The sequence below is a fragment of the Lepidochelys kempii genome, chromosome 9, assembly GCF_965140265.1.
Source record: "Lepidochelys kempii isolate rLepKem1 chromosome 9, rLepKem1.hap2, whole genome shotgun sequence".
In the NCBI taxonomy this organism is placed as follows: Eukaryota; Metazoa; Chordata; order Testudines; family Cheloniidae; genus Lepidochelys; species Lepidochelys kempii.
Window position 1 is genome coordinate 81396120 of NC_133264.1, and position 25104 is coordinate 81421223.

General features: G+C 40.1%; 1 protein-coding gene across 1 annotated transcript; it reads left to right on the top strand.

Moving 5' to 3' along the window:
• Positions 1-621: 621 nt before the first annotated feature.
• Positions 622-22728, top strand: LOC140916975 (homeobox protein CDX-1-like). Its single transcript, XM_073358872.1, has 4 exons — positions 622-1060; positions 11080-11225; positions 15704-15948; positions 22530-22728. The coding sequence occupies exons 1-4, from the start codon at positions 622-624 to the stop codon at positions 22726-22728; spliced, it is 1029 nt and encodes a 342-aa protein (XP_073214973.1).
• Positions 22729-25104: the final 2376 nt, after the last annotated feature.

Sequence of the window (25104 nt, forward strand, 5' to 3'; positions counted from 1 at the left end):
CTGTTTGTGAGCTCCTTGTGGTACGGACCTGTCCTCCCCTGTGCTCTGTGCAGTACCAAGCATACTGCAGGCATGAAACAAATAATAACTACAGTGGTGAGCATTTCCTTACCCATATTTTCCTGTATTTTTCAGTGTATTCACATAAAAACTTCTTTAGAAACCACTTAGTGTTCAACCAGCTTATTTCTTTAGCTTTCTAAGAAAGTCTTAGGTTAATTATGTGTGGAACATGGCTCCAAGACTAAGGCAGGTCAGAGTGTATTAAAGGGGATGGGACCAGGATGGATACATAAAAAATCTGTGAGAAAGGAAGCACCAGAACTAGCAGCAAGGTGGGGCTGCCTGGATGGTCAGCCCTTCATTTGAATGCAAATGTAATTTTGGGGCAGGCAGTTATCTGTGACATCAGGCAGAACCTTAGTAAACTGTTACTACCAGCACCTGGTAACACCATTGTTAATCATGTGTAGTAAAGAGACATCAGGGCTAGCATGAGTCATTTATAGAGCCAGTTGGGGCTAGAAAAGAGAGAGAAAGAAGGAGGAAGGCAGGAAGAGATCAAACAAACACTGTGAGGAGCAGGATGTCCTGGCAAGACAAAGCCAGGCTATGAGCATCATGTACGTGAGTTATCTTTTGGATAAAGAAACCAGCATGTATCCAGGATCTGTAAGGTGCAACAACAACAACAACAACCTGCCAGTGCAAAACTTTGTCTCCACTCCATCCTATTCAGATTACATGGGATATCATCATGTGCCAAGTATGGACAACCAAGGACAGTCTTTGGGAGCTTGGGGATCTCACTATGGCACGCAAAGGGAGGATTGGAATTCTTATGGCCCAGGACCCTCCAGTACAGTTTCTGCTGCACAAATCAATGGCTCATCTCCGGGACAGATCTCCTACAGCTCTGCTGATTACAATTCCCTGAATCCTGCTGGATCTGGGGTTTTACCTCCTTTAGGTACAATTAACACAGAGCAAATCTCTCCCAACAGTCAAAGGCACAGCTCTTATGAATGGATGAGGAAAACGGTGCAATCCACTTCCACAGGTATGTGGGTACTGAGGTTTATGCTGAGAAGGGCTTTCACTTTTTTTACCCAGTTTCTAGTTCATAAGAAAAGCTAGGAAGTATGCAGTGAGAGGAAGAATCCTGATCATTTTGATGGGTTCTTTTACTATCAGTTAAATATTGATTCTGCTCTTGAATGATGTCTTTGATCACATGCTGATTTATTACATTGCCATTCCTAATTTTTAGTATTCGGGCACATGGGAAGCAACCTCTTTGGGCTGTAAAAAAACTGCTCAATGCAGGGAAGTTACTCCATTTGTGATAAAATGTGAAATGGAGTAACTGGATCATTGAAGAATATGATTCCAGTGAGAATCTTAAAGATCACAAGTGTATTAAAAGCATTGAATTTTTTTTGTAACTTTCCATATTACTTTTCCTCTGGTCTCACAGTAAGCGTGAAAAAATACAGGCCAAAACTATATATTTGGAAATGTGTCAGAAACAGGGATTATAATAGAAATGCTCTCTCTGGCCCTGCAGACCTTACTCAGGTAAATAGGCCCACTAGATTCAATAAGATCTGTAGTATCATGCCACTAGCACAGAGTCAATACCATAGCTCCTTTTAAAAAAATTAGCATTTCAAGAGTGAATAAATGAGAGTGGATGAAAGGGCTTACTTCACTTTATAGATGGTGTCTTAGAAAAGGCAGGAATACAGACATCCATGGTTACACAGCTAGTCAAATACCTTGACAGGTCAATTTCTGATTTATAATAGTGAGCAAGTAAAAGCAATAGGTTGCATTTACCATCTTATGCGTAAAAGTAAGTCATGAAGCATTCAGAAAAGCAAAAAAGCAAAAATGAAGCAAAAAGGCTGCCTGGAAAGAACTAAGGAAAAGTTAATTGTGAAGGCACCTGATCCTGTGAAGTGCTGAGCACTCCTGGCTCCCATTGGCCTCCGTACCTCTTGGAGGCACTCAGAACCTCTTGGAGGTGCTCAGAGTCCTTCAATCAGTTGCAGTTCATGAAATTTCCTTTTCTTCTCTCCCAATCTCTGCCCCATGCACTACTGTAAGCAATGTTGAGGGTTTTTTAAAGTAGGAATTAAAACTGTCAATTTTGGGGTAAAAACAAAAAATAAATCTTAAATCATCAGTCAAAAGAAATACAGAAAATCATACATTAAAATGGTGCATCAGATTTCCTAAAGCCAGATTGTGATAAATTTATTAATGCTGAATAGTCTCTAATTCCGTGAGTAATCCCACCGAAATCAGTGGGATAAATTGTGGAGTAGGGTACTACTCTGGATGAGTAAGGACAGCACAGTTCACCCCCTAAAAATAAATATATGCACCAGGTTTTTTTAAAATCGTATTTGCTTCTGACTCACCGTTCCCCAACTGAAACGCAAACCAGGGGCCTAATCCCGCCATTATGCCTTGGCATAGTGCATCCTATTTGTGAGTAGTCCCAGGGAAGGCAATGAGATTACTCATAAGTGTTTTCAATATAGGGGCTCAAATCTAAAAGTGACACTATGTCTCCCAAGTAACAACCCAGGTTGCCACAAGCCCCTGTGGGAGTCTAAGAAATGCTGTCAAGAATATAGAGCTACAGAGAGTTGGCGGTAACACACCAGATGGCAGGAAAACCTATTCCAAATAAAATAATCCCCTCTTGCTCCACCCCCAGCCAGAATTGTCGGAACTCCGACAGACCCCACACTACTTTTTCTTTCTTCCCCTGAGCCCCACCTGTATTTTTATTCCTGTCTTTCTAGACGGCAAGCTTTTTGGGACAGGAACTCGTCTCCTTATCTGGCTGTGCAGTGCCAAATATACTGTGGGTCCTGTATAATAAATAACAAACAATAACATTCCGATCACCCATCTAACTAGCAAACCTTAGGCTCTTTCACACTCATCCTGCCAGGGCCTGATCCTATAAAGTGCATCACACTCATCTGAGGCATGGGGCACCTAGTAGGAATTCAGGGTGCTGCTAACACATTTCCGCTCTACAGCACCTGGTTCTACAAGCCACTGAGTGCCCTCAACTTTTTTGTGCTTAAAAGGAGTTGAAGGTGTTTAGCTCTTTGCAGGATCAAGCCTCGCAAATATACAAATAATTATTATCCAAGGCCCAAATCCTCAAAGGTATTTAGGAGCATAACTCCCATTAAAATCAATGGGAATTAAGTGCCTTAATATCTCTGAGGATCTGGCCTAAATGCCTATAGGGGACTAACTCCCACTGATATTCAGTGGGAGCCTATTGACTTAATGGGTATTGGATCAGGTCCTCAGGTCCTTGTCAAAGATTTGCTTCATTCTGAACAATAGTATCAAAACAACAGCTTTTCTTTCCTGCCTCCTCTTCCCTTTACTAATTATTTTTTAAGCCAGGAAAGCTCAGCTCAGATACAACAGCTGTCTAAGTGGGGCCCTGATTCTAGCCCTAATCCTGTTAATTCTTGTCTTTGTTTTCAGAAGAGCAAATATTTCCCCATTTTCCAGCAGGATTAAAATTAACAGCAGTAGCACACAACACGTATAGGCCATGATTCAATAAAGCACTTTGGCATGTGCTTAATTTTGAGCGTGAGTTTTCCTATTACCCTTGAGCACATGAGTAGTCCTGTTACACATGTTCAAATGCTTTGCTGGATTGGGATTAGCAAGCTCAGCACTTTGTAGGATTGAATCCATTACACTTTGCACCCTCAAAGCCTTGTACTGTACAGACACTGATCCCTATCTAGGAGTCTTTCTAGGCTAAAATCACCACTGATTTCAAGAGTTGTTTTGCCTAAGGAAGGACTGCAGGATCAGGCCCACTGTTGAATTAGAAATCTAACAACCTGTGAAGTAGATAAGCGTATTATCCCTATTTTACAGATGGAAAACTTGAGGCTCAGAGGCTGACGTACCTACAGTCCCTCAACCAGTGGAAGAAATGAATCAGATGAATAAATTACTATTTGCTGTTTAAATGCTGTGAAACTATAACAATACAGCTAAGTGCCATGTCCAATAAAAATACAGTTTAATTATTGAGACAATTATATTAAAGCAAGATGATTTTTGCAAGATGACCTTGCAATCCTGCAAAAAATTACTCCTATTAGTAATTCCCTTTGAAGTCAGCAGAGCTACTTGTATTAGGATCACTCACATGAGCAGTCCACACATGTGAGTAAAGGCTACAGGTGTGGGCCCTACACTGATTTTGTGGTGGGTTTTCTTTGTTGTTTTCTGGACTCATGCCCTGATGAATGTGGAAGGAAAATGTTTAACCTATTCTCTACTCTTCTCTTATCCCCTGGTCATCTTTCCACCTTTTGTTCTTCATTCCTATCATTCCTATGGATCTGGAAAGGGAAAAAAAGGAATGCAACATACTCTTACCTTAAGCCATTTTTCTTTCTTTTTTTTTAAAGCAATATTAATACCAGGTCCTCTACTAGTGTAAAGTCAAGTCAATGGAACTATGCTACACCAATGGAAACTCTGGTTTTAGTATTTAATATTAGAGGCCAGCCTATAAGTCTTGTGGTGCTAGAATGCATTACCATTCGGGAGATAATCTGACTGTGGTCCATCATTCTCAAGCTGGAAGACATGCTTCATTTTGAGCTGTAATGCCTTCTCTTACCAGCTTTAGAACTGGAGGGATTGGGTTCTGAGCCAGCACCCACCAACGTCAATGCCAACATTCTCATCAACTGCAGTGGATGCAGGATTGAGTGCTTGGTCTTTGCATGGATGAAGGTGCTGAGCATGCAGAAGAAAACAAAATGTATTAGACTTCAGAGAAAGGCTCAAGGGCAATTCCACGGAGAAAATGCTGAATATTAAATATTTACTATTTTTTATCCAATGATATAGCTGGAGCAAGGCTCCTCTCACTTATCCCCCTGCCCTCCAAAAAATTACCACTCAGAGCACAGAACAAAGCCAGGCCAACTATCACTGTAGGGTGCTTTATGTGAAAAAAAAATGGAAGCTCCCCCCATATTTTCAAAAGTATTCACAGGGTCAATTTTTGATGGAAGGTGGAAGAAAATCCACCCTGGAAAACATTACAAATCACCACAAGTTGGCTTCACTACTTTCATAGAGCTATTTTGTCATTTTCACTGAGGAGGAAGAAAGGTCACTTTTTGTTTTTAGAAAAAATAGCAACAAATTTGCAGTGAAACCATACCCCAACAAAGTATTTCTGTGACACTGGTGAAAACTTGCTTCTCCAGCAGTTTCACCAGCAGTGTGAATTTCTTCACACATCTGTAGGGTGGAAGAGAAGACCTGACATTAAATAGAAAGGGGGTAAGAAGGGTTTCTGATGGTGTAAAGAAGGGGAAGGAGGGAAACTTTGATTATGGGCAGAGCTTGTAATTTCCTGCACATGAAGACACGAAAGCTTATGCTCAAATAAATTGGTTAGTCTCTGAGGTGCCACTAGTCCTCCTTTTCTTTTTGCATATCTTCCTTGTTTAATTACAGCTTTCTTAGGACACAGGCTACACTTCCTGATGATGAACGATTCTGATGACATCACTGGCGCATGCACTACCCACAAAGATTATCTAATCTTTGAAGAGCATAGAAATCCCATCCCTTACCATCTTTAGAAAGGGGAAAATATTGTGGGAAAGAATCACATTCCTTTCAAAAGCCCAATCTTGCAAGGTGCTGAATGTCTAAAGAATGTATGAGAGAGCACTAACACTGCTACAACACTGCATATAAAACAATATATATAACACTTTTAGGAATTTCAATTCATCCCTTGCTTCCTTGGCTTTAGAGAATCACAAAAAGCAGATTTCTCCTGATCTGGTCACTTTCAAATCTATCCACACCTTCAACAGCTTGTACACTTTTGATAGCCAAAAATCAGACTATTGGGTAGGGAATCCATTCAATCAACAGAGGCTAGAGGGGGGAAAATGGAGAGCAATTCTGCTTTGGATTCAATTGATCTAATTTGGTTTACCTTAGTGCAGTATCTCCAAGTTTATACTGGCAAAACCAAGAACAGAATTTACCCATGAGTTTTAGCATAAAACAACAGACTAGATTCAAAGTAGAAAATCCAGGTATTACAAGTCAGGCAGAAGTCAACAAAACAAAAAGAAAAATTCTGCACTTAAAGTCTCATGATGGACCTTGACTCCAGTATGCTGCTCTTCTTCTCCCAGACCCACCATTCAGATCTGAGACAGAATTTCGTTCATACTTTGAAAACATGGGGCAAGATCCTGGTAAAATTGAAGCAAATAAGTAATTTTACTCATACGTGTAGTCCCACTTAACTCAATGGGACTTTTCCTGGGAGTAAAGTTACTGATACACATGTATGAAGGTTTGGGACAATGTAATGCTTCTGAAATGGAAAGATGCTAACCCTGTATTTTAACTATTAATGAATATGTTATACAGAATGGGGGAAAGTGTTCCTTGTCTTAATTAATTCAAAACTGCTTTGGTTTCATAACTCTGTTGAAGTCAGGGAAGTTACCCCAAGGATGAGTTTGGCCCTTTCTATCACTACTCTACAAAGTAACCCCAGGCATATTTAGAGACAGGCTCAAAGCAAAACTCTGGATCCAAGGGCAAGCAAAATCAAAACCCAGATTTGGATTTGAATTTTGAAAATGCCCTCTGTCTTTGCAATGGACTGAATCGATACTTCCAATCCAGTCACCCTCAAATAGTGGGTTATACAAGAATCCAGATGTGAATTGTGTGTCTTGAACATATTTTGTGCCAGAATGTGTTCTCCATTCTACTAATTTCAGTTCCTCCCATTTAATTAGGTATACCCATTACCCCCCTCTGGCACAAGTTGCACCTATGTAACTGAGACCAAAATATGAGCCTCTATAATTAATATGATACTGTAGTATTGATCTAGCTCTCTCTATAGGCATAGGTAGATGCTAGATTTTTATGAAGGATGTTAGCTCACATAAGACAGAAGCTCCTAAACAGCTGAGAGAGGAGGCAATGAAAAAGGGGCCCGGGCCAGTTCTAATGCTAATTTATTTTGCTTTGTAAACTAGTTGTGAGGTCTGAGAGTATTTTTTTTCTTCCCTGGGCTACATTGTCTTGGGGTTTGAGGCCTATCTGTCATATTGAGGCAACAGACCCTTTTAACACTTCTCTTTGCTTTGATATGCAGCCCTGTCTCTTCCTTCTCCCTCTTTTCTTCAGCAGTTATATTGCCGGAAAGGGTGATGATTTTCACAGCAAATAAAGAGGCCTTCTCCTAGCTTTATTGTCTTCAGAAGAAATGCTCTGTGAATTTTATGACCAATGGGAAAGCTCTTCCCTTCCCCCCACTTAGATCCTGACCAGAGTCACAAAAATTGCTAGAGTAACTAGCCTTCCCTCTGTGGAATTGTTAAAACCCTTTTGCAAGGTGCAGTTTAAGTCGTAAATGTCAGGTGAACCCAATTTTTCCAAAGGCAATTTCAAATGAATTTTCAAACTTCCCTACACTTAAGCTGCTTTTCAGAACCAGGCTATCCATGTATTACTGCTTGGAGGGCATATTACAAAGTAGGTTAGACCTCTGACTTCTGCTAGCCTATTAGATCAAGCCTAAACATGTGCAATTCCATGACAGAGTCCCTCAAGAGAGAACATCTCTAGTTAAATCGATACCACACATTGACGATACCAGTCTGGCATCAGGAAAAGACTCAGGGGAAAAAAAAAGCCAAATAGGGCAAATTTTGCTCACTTGACTCACCTGTGTAGTTCCATAGACTCCAGTGAAACTATTCACCTGAGTAAAATTAGGAGGGTTGGCTAAAGGTTGGATTTAAAATTTATTTTTCAGCTTTAGAGGGGGAAACTGTAATTATTGTCTCCAAAAGGACTGTGAAAAAGCCAACAGCAGCATCTTTGTTGTTTATTGGCCAAATCCTTACAGCCTTGGAATTTTGGCTGCATAAAAACTGAGCAAGATCCTCAGGATTTGGGCCAGAAAGAATGAGAGACATGTCATTAAATGTAATGAATGGAATTACAGGGCTTTCATAATCTTGCAAATGGTTTGGGGTTAACTTTTGGTTTGGGAAGTTTGTTTTGATTTAGCTTTGGCAAGTGTATGAAAAACGTATTCCTTCACCCTCAATATAAAATGCTGTATGAATAATGGGGGTTTGACCCAGCTCCCAATAAAGGAATTGGAAAGAGTCCCATTGACTTAAATGGACAATAAAACATTCTCTTCTTAGATGCGCCAGGCAGACCTCAGCTCTGATATTCTCTTCTCCCAGTGGGTGCGTAAGGATTCTGAACACGTAGAAAAAGCAGAATATTTAAATCAAGAGCCACACCAGGCAAATCATAGAGAATTTTGCTCTTATTATTTACTTTTTAAAAAATCAACCCATCTCAACTAGATTTGTAAATTTCTGCTGCCTTGGTTTTAAACCATAAAGTACTATCATATTTAAAAAGAAACAGAAGTGTATTTGCATGATAATAAACAAGCACAACACGTATAGACAAATAGGTGCTGAGTTCTGCAAATATATTTAGCTTCTATTTCAGTTTAAAAAGCTAATAAAAATTCCTCCTGATGGATAATAAGAGTTTAATACTTAAAATCAGAAACTGAGAGGTTAGTCATGCTTATTCCAATTCTCTTCAGCCTACATAGATATCAAGTACATTTGGAGATAAAAGGGGATCTGATATTTGTTTATGGCTTCTGAATGTGAATAGAGTTCATGATAAGATCACCTTGTAGCTCTTTTGTGTACTTCATCTTAACACCACAATGGAGAGTTTAGGGAAACATTTTAGGCATTTTGTTCCACAGAATGACCCCAAATTCACATTATTAAGGGGAAAAAAACCTAAACAAAAACACAGGCTAGAGAGATCAAAAGAAATTTAAAAAATATCAAGTAAGGCATTAAAGCACCACAGGTGACCATGTGTTAAACAAACAATTTACACTTCCAATGAATGAAAACAAATGTACTTGATATCTATGTAGGCTGAAGAGAATTACTGCTGTTTTTCAGGACCTCTTTAATTTTTTTGTCAGTAGTGTTTTGGAATTGGCATCACAGCTAACTTGACTATTGGAATAAGCATGATTGGGTTGACTCTGCTCTCACTCCAGCATAACACTGGTGTTATCTACATTGGCTTCAGTGCAGTTACGACAGATTTAAACCAATGTACTCAGAGCTGAATCAGTGGGACTCTTTCCTGGGGAAGGTGTCAGACTTGGTTGAAAGTATTCTTGGCTTTATGGACAGACTGGTTCTTAAACAAACAAACAAATATGAATAATAAGTATGAAGATGGACAAAAATATTTTTCCACACCAAAATGTTCAGGCCTGTCTTCAAATTATACAGATTTGACGAGAAATGTCCAGATTACTTAAATACATGTTAATACATAGTGCTTGCCCAAGGCTGAGCTATATGTATCATGGAGGCTAAAAATTCAGAGAGTAGGACCTTGTGTTCTTCAATCCTGGTGAACAGAGATCCCAGAAGAAAACAAGTCTGTCACACTCATTAGATCAGGTATCATTCATAGCCATAGGCAGAATATAATTTATTAATTATTTGTAATGAGGTAGCACCTAGGAGCTCTAGTCACGGAGTAGGATCCCATTGTGATTGGTTCTGGGGCCATGATGATCTGGACTTCAGCATTAACACAGGGGGAAGGCCAATGAGAAAGGAAGCATCTATGGTCTTCTCCCTTTTTACTGCTGCTAGGACTGGCTGCCCGAAGAAGCTGTCTCATTATGGAATTAATAAAGTTGTAGCCTTTTGGGTGGTTTTGGAGAAGTCCCCCTTTTCCCTGAGAATCAGGCATTAACACACCTTTCTCAGGAAAAGGGTTTGTGAGTAAGCATGAGCCATCCTACCAGGCACGTGCATTCTCCAGACAGGTTGCAGGCCATAATGGGCCTTGAGAGTAATGCAGGCTCTGAGTTTTAAGGAGCTGTTTAGCGTTGGGGTAATGCAGACTCTGATAAGGCCTTGGTTTTAAACTGCTATTAATAATCACTAGGTCTGTGATACTCTGACTGGATTTAAGCTTTGACAAAGGGGAGGGGAGGGAGGTGACAAAAGGAGCATCTATGGTCCTCCCCCTTTTTACTGCTAATAGGACTGTTTACCTCGAGAAATTATCCTGATGGAATTAATAAAGTTGCAGCCACATGGCCAGAAATTCCAGATGTCTGGATCTGTCCTCAATGGCTGCTGACATTCACAATTACTTTTTAACAGTCCATGTCAGCCATGTTCAGCCATGTCACGGACCCAGACTTGAAATGATGTAACGAGATTAGTAAAACACTGGATGCTGCAACTTTAGCATGGTCTCTACATCAAGCATTATCATTCTCTCAATCTCTATCTATTTTCAAATGAAAATATTTCATACTTCCATTCCTTGTGATGACATCCAGGCGGAGATAGTTTGTCTCCATCTTTTAACCCAAGGGACAAAAAGAGCTGCCAATCAAACTATAATAATAAACTCGGCACATATCAATCATTATCATGATTGTTTTTACAGCACCAAGAGTGCCAGACAGACAGTGTGCTTTATAGACAGTGAAAGAAGCCTTACAAATCCCCCTTTGAGGCAGGTATCATCTCTGTTTATGGAAACCGAGCAATAGAGATGTTTTGTGACTTACCTAAGTCCACAGAGGAAGTCTGTGTCAGAGCTAGGAATAGAACTCAGATTTCCTAACTACCAATCCTTAATCACAAAACCACACTTCCTCCCCAAAATGTGTTGATAAAGAAATCTGAGCATCCATTTGTCATCAGTTTACTTAAGAACAAAAGTAAAGTCTATGGGTCAGATTCAAATGTGGTGTAAATCAACACTAACTCTACTGAAGTCAATGGATTTACCCTGGAGTAAGTGAAAGAAGAATCAGGCCTCGAATTTTCAGGAACATTTTTTCAAATGTAAAACAGGTATTTTATGCTATTGAAGTTAAAAACTTTCGCTTGAAGCTATTTTCTTTCAAAACAGGTAAAACAAGAACAAGAGAGAAGTACCGGGTGGTTTACACAGATCATCAGAGATTAGAACTGGAGAAGGAATTTCATTACAACAGATACATTACAATCAGGAGGAAGTCTGAACTTGCAGCAAACCTAAGACTTTCCGAGAGACAGGTAGAGTATGGCTCACATACTCGGATTTCCCATGCATTGTTATTGTTGATCAGGAGATGACAAGACTGGTTAAAAACACAAGCATCCTAATGTCTCTAAGCACCAGACAACATGGCTGGACTCTGTTTGCAATGTACAAACCAGTAACTTATTCAGCAAAGTGTGATTACTCCCACTGGCCTTATCTCCACATTTCCCACCATTGCTACCACGGACTCAGCTGTATCAGTGGTGGCAATGATGCTAGTGCAAGTACAGACAAGGCACTGGCATCTGGCAGCCTTTTAAGCGGTGTTGTTTAGACCTGCTCTGAATAGGGACAGATGAGATGGTCTTAAAACACCAGCAGCTGCCAGGGGGCTTGTCTAACCTGGTGGGAAATTTTAGCAAAAAGTCCTAGGGTGAAATCTTGACCCCACTCCCCAATGGGAGTTTTGCTATTGACTTCAATGGGGCCAGGATTTCATCCTTAGTTTAGACATAGTAAGTCCAGTTGACAAGCTCAAGTATATTTAGGAAGGTATTTATTTTTCCCCTGGGTTCCTCTTGACGTTGACGATTCCCTCCTCCCTCAATATTTCCTCCATTCTATCCTCTAATCTTGAGGTTCTATATTCTAGCCAAGAGCTGAATAAAGTTTGCTCTGGAATCCATCAATGTCAGACTCCTAAATCAGGTGTTTGCAATGGCTGTGCACTGCTCCTGCAGTGCTTCCAGCCTTTTCTTCCTCCTACCACTTGAGCTGGAAACATGGCCTCTAGCTCTAAAACACCTCCAACTCCAGCTGGTCCAGGAAGCAAGACACTGAGATAAGAAGTCTAGCTGGATCACCCACAGAGCAATGCATATAATTATTCCTTGGGCTAACATAATATGTTCTATTTCATGTTACCTGGGAGATCCTTTAATCATTGCACTGAAACTAGGCAATGAAATACAGAATTATGAGTTTTATTGATTGAGCTCTCTGAATAATTCTTGTTGGGTAATATATGCAACAATTTCACCTTGTTTTGTTTGCAAATTGTCTGCAAAAACATCAAGATTTCTCCAGTTGTTCAATGAATAATGTGCCTGACTCTCCTCTTTTTTGTACCGTGTGATGTGCAAAGTGGATGTAAAAGCTACCAGATCAGATTGGTAGCATTGTACATCCAGTCTGCCCTCAATTTACAAAGGTGTAAATGACAACATATGGTGAAGTGGAGAAACAGGCTTAAATTTCATTAATAAGTATTGAGCTGCAGCGAGTTAGCAAGTAATTCATTACACCTATTTGACTACCAGACACTTGAGTTGTTTTAACTGGACATTTGAGTCACATTATATATATTTATTCCCTGATTGGATAAACAAATTCTTCATATCTGGATTTACGTATGCCCACGATTACTAATTCAAGTTTCACTTTCTGTGAATATTCAGCCCAGTCATGTAATGTTTGAGTTACTTTGTATCTTAGGCCTCCTCTAATCACAAAAGCTGTATGTAGGGCTTTAATTATGCCAGTATGGTTACCGTGTTACAACGCCTCACCACCACCCCACTGTGGATGTAGTTATACTCATATAGCTTATTGCCATTCAGGAAGGGGTATCAGCAATACCAAGGCCATGTCTATACTACCCGCCAGATCAGCGGGTAGTGATTGATGTATCAGGGATCGATTTATCGCATCTAGTGTAGGCGCGATAAATCGATCCCTGATCGCTCTGCCGTCGACTCCGGAACTCCACCAGGGCGAGAGGCAGAAGTGGAGTCGACGGGGGAGCGGTGGCCATCGATCCTGTGCCGCAAGGACGTGAAGTAAGTGATTCTAAGTCGATCTAAGATGCGTCGACTTCAGCTACACTATTCTCCCCCTCCCACCCCCCCCCCCCCCAGTGTAGACCAGGCCCAATATAAGGCATCTGTTATACCATTATAACGGTGTCTACATTCGAGGTTATATTTTTGGTTTTAAAAAAATCACATACCTAACCCAACAGAATTATACCAGTGCAAAAACTGTGTGTACAACAGACCTTAGATTAGATCAGTGATAACACTGATGGTTTTTGGACAGGCTGTTGTGCCTGTGAGAAAAATGTGCGTGATAGTTGCCACATAGCGTAAAGTGACTGTAGGCAAGATTTTGTAGCTTTGGTACAGTAGGTGCTGATAATCTGGGAAGCAGGGAAATTCATTCACCCCGTGAGATACTGGGAGAAATGGATCCTCTTATAACCCCAGAAATAGCTCATATGGATGGGAGGAGGGGTTCTTTCCTGCAAATTAAAAATTAAAATACAAAAAGGTGATTGTGATTGGTTAAAGACTCTACTAACATTAATGAATGATACTGACATATATATATATATATATATATATATATATATATATATACACACACACACACACAGAAAGCATGCACACAACATTTTGCTTTGATGGATCTCAAAATACTTTACAAACTTTACCACAGATACATATGTATTGTTTTACCCACATCTCAAATATAGCCACTGTTGAAATGAAACACAGCAATTATTTACCTAGGGACAGCAATGCTACAGAACAGTGTTTGGACAAGAAAAATTAATACTAAATCCAACTGAAATTGCTTTTGGAAATGTAGTAAGCAAAATGGGCCTGTTGTTAGGGGAAGACAGAAACAAGTGAGCAGGGGTGGAGGGTGTTGAGGCGGATGCTGGGGAACAAGGAAGAAGAAGGAGAGAATTAGACTGGGAGAAAGAAAACTATTTGTAGAGCAACTCAACAAGGGAAAATGTCCCCACGGCCCCACAGTCCGTGACCCACAAGCCCAAGTCAGCTGGCATGGGCCAGCCGCAGGTATTTAAATATAATTTAGACATACCCTTAGACAGGACAGTAATGGGGGAGCTATAGCATTACCTAAAAATGAATAAGTCTCTTATTTTGGGTTTTGCCACCATATAATTTTTTTCTAAAACAAAGAAATTTGGAATTTTAAAAATTCTTCGGCATAGCACCTATGGAGAACACCCATTTTTATTGCTTTGCCTTCTCTCAGCTCACCACAGTCTGTGCCTTTCCATGATGCTGGCAAAAAATAATTGCTCAATGAATCCCATTTCTCATTAATTCACAAATTTCTCCTAGGATTATAAAAAATTGGTTGCAACACTACTCTGTTTCTGATCTGAACATCAAAAGGATGGCAGATTTTTTTAAATTGTCATGATAATTTTGCCTCAGTAAACAGATTAGACTTCATACAGAACTACTTATGCAGTTCCTTAGCTGGTATTAATTGGGGTCAGTTTACACTAGCTGAGGATCTGCCCCATGATCATTATAGATGCAACAGAACTTTTCACAAGAGTAATGAGTAAACCCTAGATTCCATTACATTCTGCTGCCTCAAAATACCCCTTCCCCCATAGTTTCAATTGGACACAATATTCTTCATTAGCTATCCTACACTGTTGCTGATTCTTTATTGCCTACCCTAAAAAAACTGTAAGTGTTATTGCAGCATTCTCTTCAACCATTGCTTCATTTCACCGCAAAGGTGGCTGCATTTCAGTTGAGAGTGAAGTAATGAATTGAGTATGTAGTTATCATTCTGCCCTTCAACGTGTGTGCACATTGCCCATTGACTTCAATAGACTGTATGCACATATATACTGAAGGGCAGAATTTGGTCCATATCTGTTTGTAAAGCACTTTAGGGTCCTTCTGTTTGAGAGAAACAACAGAAATGTAAACCATTAACATTATTCTGGAACACAGCAGAATACTATGTAAATCGTGTAGCAGGCCTCAGCCTAGCACTCCTTACCTAAAAGGTGAGGTCAACCCAGTATAAAGAAATAATTATTAAAAGATGTATTTCTGAGTTAAACTGGAATATAGGTCACTGAAAATGATTTTTAATAAGAAAGGGGGTTGAAAGGTAAGTTTTAAAAAAGGCTGTTTTCTCTGTCCCAAGTGGAAGAGCTGGGGTCATCTTACAAATTATGAGCAAACTTTTCAAATGTGTATGCCTAAACAGACAGCTAAATCCATATTGAGGAACTGGTATAAATCAGGACCAACTCCACAGAAGCCAACAGAGTTACCCTGCTGTAAATTTGATGAATGTGAGAAGAGAAAAATGGCCTGGGTAAATTGGCCCTGATCCTTTGATTTGGCCAAGCTGGACTCAGTGCACAAGCAAGGCAGGGGCTAAGGTGGCTGTAACACTACTTCTTTGCTCCCCTGATCTCTGGGGCTATTGATGCCAGGTCAGTCCACACCATTAATTAGAGCAGTCTCAAGCAACTGGACATCACAGTGATGCATGCAACATAAGAATTTAAGTAAGATTTTGTACACACAACCTAAATATGTTACATATAAAAGGGCCAAAAAATAAGACTCTAAAAACAATAAATCTCCCAACACTGAGAAGCTGACTTATCAGACTGCATTCTGTTACCTCTTGAAACACCTTTTCCTTTGTTCCTCTGCAGGTGAAAATCTGGTTCCAGAATCGCAGAGCCAAAGAAAGAAAGTTAATGAAGAAGAAAATGACTCATTTTGATGGCACCAGCCTTGGCTCTATGCAGAGTGACTCTGGCTCAGTGAGCCCCATCCCAGTACATAACCCACAGACTCATTCGGAAATGTCCAGTTCTTTATTTCCCCCGCCACCTCCTCCGCTTCCAATGAACAGCTTACAGCACAATGGGAACCTTCAGCAGGTTGTGGCCTCTCAGTAAGTCCATTCAAAGAGTTATTTTATAAAGAACATTATAAACCAACAGTACATGGAGCACTACCGTTCAAAAGGGGACAGGACAGCCAGAGCTGTTTCGCAAGAAATTCCAGCATCACAACAGCCTTGTGCGCAAAGGGTCCACGTACAATCAACTAAGGGCCAAATCCCCAGGGCCTGTGAAAGGACAGTGGAAAATCCCCAAAGCCAATGGAACTACTGTGTGCAAAGGGTCCTGGTTGGATGCTACATGGGGATGCCAGACCCTCTCTGGGCCACAAAGCAGGCATTTCCCATGGCAGTGCAGAGGGTGGGCTGGGAACAAGGGGTGTCCAGTTGTTCTGCTACTATGTGGATCCACTAGCCAAAAGATGTATGAAGTGGACCACAGGCAATGCTGCATTCCTGAGAGCAAAACAGGGACTGTGCATGTGCTCTGTGCCCTGCCACTGGATTAAGAGGGAAGATTCCTCCCCCTTCTCATCCTTATGTAGGTCCCACGTGCTAATTTCACTTTCTCAAGCTTTGCACATGGGTCCAGGATTTGGCCCTGAAAAACTAGTTCATGCTTTGGACGACTTGATTGAAAACCTAGATCAAGGTAGCTACAGACTGCTGAGTTATTGTTGGGGAGGGTCCAGCTTGATTTTTTTTTTTTTAAACAGAAATCACTTCCAAGGCTAAATAATACTAGAACAAACACGCGCTCTTCAAATCATCCCATAAATGTTTCTGGAGAAACATTATGGAACTGTGAATCTTGGCCCATTTTCACTCATGGTGGAAGAGATCATTTCAGTCCATTTTGTTTCTTAAAGAAATAGTGAAGGGAGAAAAATTCTTAAAACTTAGATATACTTAAGGGAACAATTGCATTTTGTGAGACAATGAAACCATAGATAAAGACACATCTAATGCATCCAAATAATGTTTAAATTCCTTGAAATTTAGTCTGGTTTTCAGACATATTAATATTAAAAAATAGAAAGGCCAGATTAATGGGAGACTAAGCAAATCAATATCTTGGTTGAATAAAACCTCGGGCCAATATTTTAAATGGGTCCCTAATACTAAGGTGCCAAATCCATATTTAGGCACCTAAATAAGTAGCCTGATTTTCAAAAGTGGTGCCATCTCATTGACTTCAGTGGGAGCTGTTGGGTACTCAGCACTTTTGAAAGTGTGGCTACTTATTTAGCTTTAGGCACCAAGGGTAACATTTTCAAAAGCACCTAAATAGCTCTGTCCCATTGTTAAAAGTGACAGGCTCCTAAGTCCCATTGACTCTCATTAAGACAAAGCCTCTTAAGTACCTAACATGGTGACAGGTTTCAGAGTGGTAGCCGTGTTAGTCTCTAAGGTGCCACAAGAACTCCTTGTTGTTTAAGTACCTAAGTCACTTTTGGAAATGGGACATAGATTCCCAAGTCACACAGGCACTTTTGAAAATTTTACCCCAAATCTTGGCCTAAGCGTATGTACATTTTTGTTTTCCTTTTAATTATATATCATAATATTATTTTGATGATCTAATGTGGGTAATGAAAAATTACTTTGTATATAAAGAACTCTAAAATAAAGTGACTTTTCAATAAGTGTTTCCAATGTGGTTTAAACCTACTGCAGAAAATGATAATGCAAAAAGGATTTTCATCATCAGTCTGTTATTTAATATAATTATGATATAAAATTTAAATATATAGTATAAGTGGAGGTGTTATGGTGAGAACAAGATGGCTCAGGCAGTTGGTAATGTCACGTCTAAATCACCAATTTTAGTGCAGCTCAGACCATTAAGGATCAAAGTTTTTTTTAATACCTCATGGTTGTGCAATGGCCTAAGTGAAATAAGGTTAGAGGTCCCAGTCCAGCTCCAATGGGCATGTGTTTGTATCACAATGCCCTCTAAATACCCTCTAAAATTGCCTTCCTGGTTGGCAGTAGCCACATAAGGTGTTGAGACTAAATTCAGCCTTAGGGGTGGCCCTTCCATATCAAGATTCAGGCAGATTGGCTGGGCAGCCTGAGGGAAGTCTGCACTGCTGCTGCTGTTCTGAGAGGTACAGCACACAAAGAGGAAGTCATTCACCATGGCAATCTGTGCGACAAATTCACTGTATCAACATCTAGAGATGGTTTGGAAGCTCCTACTGCCATGACGGGCAGGGCTCCAAGTTACTACAGAGAATTCTTTCCCAGGAGTCTGGCTAGCGGGTCTTGCGCACATGCTCAGGGTCTAACTGATCGCTAAATTTGGGATCAGAAAGGAATTTCCCCCTGGGTCAGATTGGCAGACAGCCTAGGGCAGATTGGCACTGATCCTGCTTTCCTCTACAGCAGGAGGCATTGGTTACCTGCAGATTTAAACTAGGACAGAGTTTCTCAAACTGGGGTCCGCAGACCCAAGACACTCCAGGAGGGCTCCATGGGCCCCCCCCGATCAACTTCTCCCCCTCCCTCCCAGCACCTCCTGCATGCCAGGGAACAGCTCTTCAGCAGTGTACAGGAGGCGCTGGGAGGGAGGGAGAGGAGCAGGGACAGGGCACACTTGGGGGAGGGGGCAGAATCATGTGCAGGGCCGCCAGCCCCGCTGATCAACTCCTCCCCCTTCCTCCCAGTGCCTCCTGCATGCTGGGGAACAGCTGTTCAGTGGCATGCTGGAGCCGCTGGGCAGGAGGGGGAGGAGCATGGACTGGGCGTGCTCGGGGGAGGCGGTGGAAAGAGGCGGAGAAGAGGAGGGGCAGGGGTGAAGTGAGGGTGGAAGGAGGTGGAGCGGGAGGGGAGCCTTATGGAAAGGGGTTCAGTGGGGGCATGCCCTGGGGCTAAGTGGGGGTCTTGGGGAATCCGTGAAAAATTTTAAATCAAAATGGGGCTCCTCGGGCTGCTAAAGTTTGAGAACCACTGAACTAGTATAAATGGTGGATTCTCTGTAACCTGAAGTCTTTAAATCATGATTTGAGGACTTCAGTAACTCACCCAGAGGTTAGGAGTCTATTACAGGAGAGGTTTCATGGCCTGCAAAGTACAGAAGGTCAGACTAGATGATCATGATGGTCCTTTCTGACCTTAAAGATATGAGAATTATGGAGAAAAAGTTCATAGTCCATAATGGTCAGAATTGGGCACAAATGAGGCACAGAATGAAGACACAAATACTGCTAACAAAATTACATGTAATGTATTTTGTTATCTGGATTTGCATTTCATATCCAATATTTGGTACCTGAAAATGGTGAATTTATCACTTACCATTGAAATATGTAAGAAGTTACTTTAATCAGTCTATACTGGCATACTGAGACAGAGTCCAAAGTCCACTGAGGTCAATGGAAAGAATCCCACTGATTTCAATGTGCTTTGGAAGCAGGCTCTTGATTACAGCATTTTGCTACCAAAGTGATTTATCATTTGCATTGCTAACCATGTCAACCGTATCAAGACGTATTATCTTCCAGATATGCCCATCAGAATTGCAAACAACAGCCATCCGACTTTGAATTAAAGGAAAATTGTACATACACTGTGTACAGACTCCACTGTATATGGTATTTCTTCTTTATATTTTAAGCTTGATCTCACTTGATTTCCAACAGACAGAGAAAAGAGGACTCTTCTAAAGGAAAGGGGGGGACAGACACACAATCAAACTATAGAGATCAAAACAGTAAAACATTTTGAAATTCTAAATCTGAAAATTATAACATTGTGCCTACTGTGCCTCCATATAGTAACTTCGGGACCAATCCTATGAGGTGCTCAGATACTTAGGCAAGGTCCTAACTGCCCTCAACTATTATTGATACTAACAGAAAATGAAGGTGTTCAGCATCATGCAAAAAGGTGCCCCACACCCTGCAGGATCAAGTTCATAGTTACCTACTCTTTCTTCACATCTCTGTGAAGTGCTTTAAAATTCCATTGCAGGATTAAAGGAAGAGAAATTCAAGTCTCTAACTCAAAAGCTTCTGTATGAAAGGAAAAATATACCCAAGCACAATTGCTTGTTCTTTATAACTAGACAAACATGCCATTCAAAGAATGAGGGATCTGGCAAAACAGCCTGTTTTATCTTGTTTACATGCAGAAGAGTTATTGAGGAAGATAAGTGATCACTTTGAAGACCTACCTCATTTCTGTTCCAGTTTGCTGAAAGTTTGCTTGCTATAGGTTGCTATGTGTTTCCAATCAGAGGTTGTTAGGTACACAAAATGAGGCTGAATTTTATTTGCAGAAGCAAATGTTCAAAGGTTAACATTTACTGCCCCAAATGCAGTATCTATAAACCGGGATAATACTTTAGGGATCATTAACCTTCTAGTTACGCCAGCGATAAACATTTTGTAAAACATACAGGTAATCAATTCAACTAAATATCTTAAGTGTGCTTTTGTTCATTATAACATGGATTGCCCACAAATGCACAAGGAATAATATTTCTCATGAAGAAATTTGCCAAGTATATTTGCCTACATTATATGTGATCAGCACAATTAGAAATAAAAAGAGACAGATAAATGCGGAGCCAATCAACAATAGAGGTGGTTTGATCCAGTCGGCTGAGTAAGAACCAGAAACCAGGAACTGCTGGTGCTAATCTTAGCTCTGACACCAACTTCCATTGTGGTTTTGGGCAGATGACTTAATCGCCTCTCATTTTCCTCACTTCTGTAAAAATGTGGATAACACCATAAGATTGTGGTGAAGAACTAGTTGCTAGCAAAGTGCCTTGAAGAAAAGCACAATGTAGGCATTATCATCATCACACACCAGATTGTTTCACAAAGGTATTGAAGCTCTTCATCTTTATTGTGATTGGACCCAAAACTGTATAAATCCAAGCTCAGATGATTTCAGTGATACAACCTTGAATTCTCACTGCTCAACAGGAAGCATAAATAATATTAAACAGGGAAGATCTGGTACAAATGAGCAAGACATGCAAATTCAAAACCATCAAACTTCAATGATTTTCCAAAACTAAGCTGTGCAATCTCTGCAGTAAACTGGACATTATCCAATGCATAAGGAACAAACATGGTTGAATTTCAGGCATGTGCCACCTTCTATTCCAGCTGTTTTTTCCTTGGGCAAATATATTTACTCTGGGCATAGAGATGGAAGTCTTGGTCCCAGTTAGAACCCTTATTCAATTTTCAAATATATTAATGCAGTACAGACTTGTTCCAAACCGAAATCTCTACATTTGTAATTCACAATGAAATGCTAAAGCCACATTTGTCTTGACTGGCCAAATAGTGACTATCACAAGTAGTCCCATTTTCTAGGTACTGAAAATAGTTGTCACTATCTGGATACATGGTCATATGTGTCTGATTGCTTGACAGCACATGCATTGACACCAACATCAATGACATGAACGCAGAACAGGGACAGCAGAAGTAGTTACCAAAGCATCATGACCAAAAAGCATTCCAGCTCCTTTCCTCCAGTATTTAAAGAGTGCAATTAGTTCCCTGTGCACTCTGCAGTGAAGAAGACTCCTTTCCTACTGGATGTCACAAAAAATGGAGAGGTAACTTTAGGACATATCATGCATGTTCCATTCTAGGGTTAAATAATCTCCTTTGCCAAAGTGACCTATACTCACTCAGTTACACGGTGGACCCCATGCTGCCAGGATGTACTTTAAAGCATCCACACTCTAGAATGGTGTGACTCCCCTTCAGTCCTGAACCACTCCCTCCTGCCCTTTATATAAATCCATTCTGGGTTGCATGAATTATGTACATGCCATTTATTTATGAAATGGAAAAGACAGCACTAAAAATGATTCATTATTATAAAGAGGCCCACAGGGGAAAAGCCACAGAAGGTTATCATGGCCCTTACACTCACTCTCTCTCCTCTCACAACTAATTGATAGTTTGAAACATTCTTTTGAAATGTTGTTAAAAAACGAAGTATATAGAATTCAGAATGGCCACCTTCAGGAAATCTCCATGGACAGCTGACATGCTGATTTCCATCATCTTTCTCTTTGCTAACAAAGATTTTACATGCAAAAATTCCCGATGCAAAGTTTCATCACCTGATGCATCCATTCTTTTCCAGAAAGGTCCAATGCAAAAAGTGAGCAAATAGTTCAGCCTCCATGTTAAAGTTAAGCACACACTTAAGTGCTTTGCTGGATCTGAGCTGGTAAGCCATAGTTCTCACTAGGGACACACTGAATTAACAAAGAGGGCAAGCTAACCAGCAGTCCGCCCTATACCACTGAGTGAAGTAGCTGCCTCACCGTCCCATGACCAGGACATGACTCATGGAGGGTTTCTGTCCGTTCCTGTTAATTTCCTACCAATCCAATCAAGATTAACAGCAAATTCTAAAATTTAGATGGCTTCAAGCTCCTAGCCTGTTGGCGGAGCCTTTAGTTTTATTTTTACTGCATGCTCATCACTTAGCCGTGAAATGTTGAAGACACAAGAACCAGTGTGTGGAACAACAATAGTATGTTGGCAGTTTAGTTATCTTATGTTGGTATGGATGCTAAAAATTTGCAGTCCTACCCAGAAATCTTATCCTTTATGTAAATCTGTTTAAGCAAAATGCCTTATCTAAAGCTGCTATTGTAACCTGATATTGAATCAGTACAGCAATCTGCCATGGGCATATCCTGATCTAATTAAGAAGATGTTCTGGAGAGGACTGAAAGATCTGAAGAAAATTCAGATAATAGAACAGGCAAAAACAAGAAAGAGAAAGGAGGAGCAAAAACAAGAGATAAAAGACGAACAGAGAAAGAAGGGTAAAGCTCTGTGATACAAAAATATAAGATTAGCTAATAGTGAAATTGTGGGAAAGGGAGAATAGAGCCACTAAGAAGGAAAAGGCCAGGAATGAAAAATCATATGTAGGTACAATTCATGCTATAAAAATAAATGCCATTGATTTATATATGAGTGTGATAATTCCTTTTTTAGGAGGAGCAGGCTTTGCAAAATGTGTTTGACTTGAATTTTGTAAACAGCCCATTTTTACTGGAAGTCTATGGCCATGGTGCTAATTGAGTTGACAGAGCTGAAATTTTATCCACACCTAATTGCAACTACTTGGATTTGTCTAAGTTGATAGTACAGCATGGTAGACGTAGCAGTGTATAGCAACGTTACATCTCGCACGATGCTCACGCATAGAGCAAATTTCCAGTCTGCTCATATTTCCAGTCTGATCAACATTTAATGTTTCATCTGAAAGATGTTCACAAACATCCATGAAAATCCCTTCTATGCTCCACTGAACACCAGCCATCACCAGCAAACAGTACTTGAAAGTGAGAGATTATGTTGTAATATTTCTTTCTCACAGCTAAAGAGAACAGGATTCCCTTCTGACCCCATCATCGCCACTCTTTAGTAGGAAGAGGGGGTGCTCTAGTGACACAAGGCCCTATCTTCGTCCACCCCCTCCCACGACACAGCTTTCTACAGTATTCTCTGCTGGCCTGAGAAGCAAAGAAAAATGTAATATTACAAAATCATTGATAAAGAAGTGGACACATTTTCCACTAAAGCCTTTAAATACTGTATACTCCTTTTCCTTCATTTGTTGGAAAAATAACCCTTTTTTCTTCCCTCCCCCTTCCCCACTTTCTATTAGGTACACAGGTAGGTTGCTGGAATTAGAAGGGATGTGTGAGTCTGAATGGTGTCAAAGTGCAAAGGGCTCTGAATGAAAAGCCACACCTCTGAAAAGGAAAAGATCTCATTATAATTTGCACCTCTTTTGCAAACATATCTCTCGACAAATAGCTCATTATTTAGGCATGCATCTGAGCTAAACATGTGAAATGAAATCCACTGCACAGAAATCTAACATATACAAAAAAACAATGGTGATTTTCAACTAGTAAGACATGGTTTATCCCCTTCGTTTAACAAACACTCAACAATGCCTTATCAAAACATTTGTAAAATTCCCTTTCTTGATATTACTACTACTATTTACTTTTATAGTATCCAGGGTGTGCTAGGTGCTCTACATACAGGTATGAAGTCAAATTCAGAGAGCTGACAATTAAGATGTGTCCCACCAATTTCACCTGAAAAGAAAATGTAAACTTCAAAAATCACATTTGTCTCAGAATTGTATATTTCCTATTAGTAACACCCAAGAAGACTAGAACTGAAAGAAATTTGGATAATTTTTTTTTTACTCCACTTATTTTGTTTGGTTGCTTTTGATACCATCTGTGTCTGATCCGTTGCACTGCTTACCTTGAAAAGTTAGTCAGTTAGCCCCTGATCCAGCAGTGGACTCTACATCGGTAAATCCCTTTAAACCCCAGTGAAGTCAATGGGGCTCCATATGGGCGCAAAAGTCTAGCCATGCTCATTGCAAGGTTAGGGAATTAACATCTCCCATGCTGAAAAGACTAATAAATATCACCAGAAAAGAAAAAAACACTATGAGCACACATTTTTAAAGAATTATATTTTAAAAATTCAAGACATACTACTTAAAGGGTTGGTCTATAGAAACTGGACTTCTCTGAAACTGGACAGTTACAAAATATTCAAGTGGGTAGTGTCCCTTTAAAAAGAGTTGAAAGATAAACAAGTAATTTGTGAAGTTCAGAATATAAAGGTTTAATAAACATATTTACCAGTATACTTTATCCCCCTTAAAACTATATAAATAAATGCTTTAGACAAAAGTCCTCATTTTAAAAGAGCTGAGGCAAAATCCTTTTGGCAACATATAAATTGCAATTATAGTTACCTATATAGATTTTAAAAAACAATTTTTTTTTCTAGAAGCACAAGCAATTTCAACATCATTGTGCTGTGGTGGAATTGTTTTAGATGAGTGGGAATGGGGGTAGGATACATAAAAGATCTGTGAAAAAGGAAGCACTAGAACTAGCAGCAAGGTGGGGTTGCCTGGATGGTCAGCCCTTCATTTGAATGCAAATGTAATTATGAGGCAGGCAGTTACCCTGACGTCAGACAAGATCTTGGTAAACCATTACCACCAGCACCTGGTAAAAACAGTTGTTGATAATACAGGATGAGTTAGAAGATTCCAAGTAGAATATCATTTATTAAGATCAGGAATACAATTTTTTTTTTAAAGAGTGAAAGAAAACATTGATGAACAGGATGTCTTAACAAAGTTCTTTCACCAGTTGCAACCATC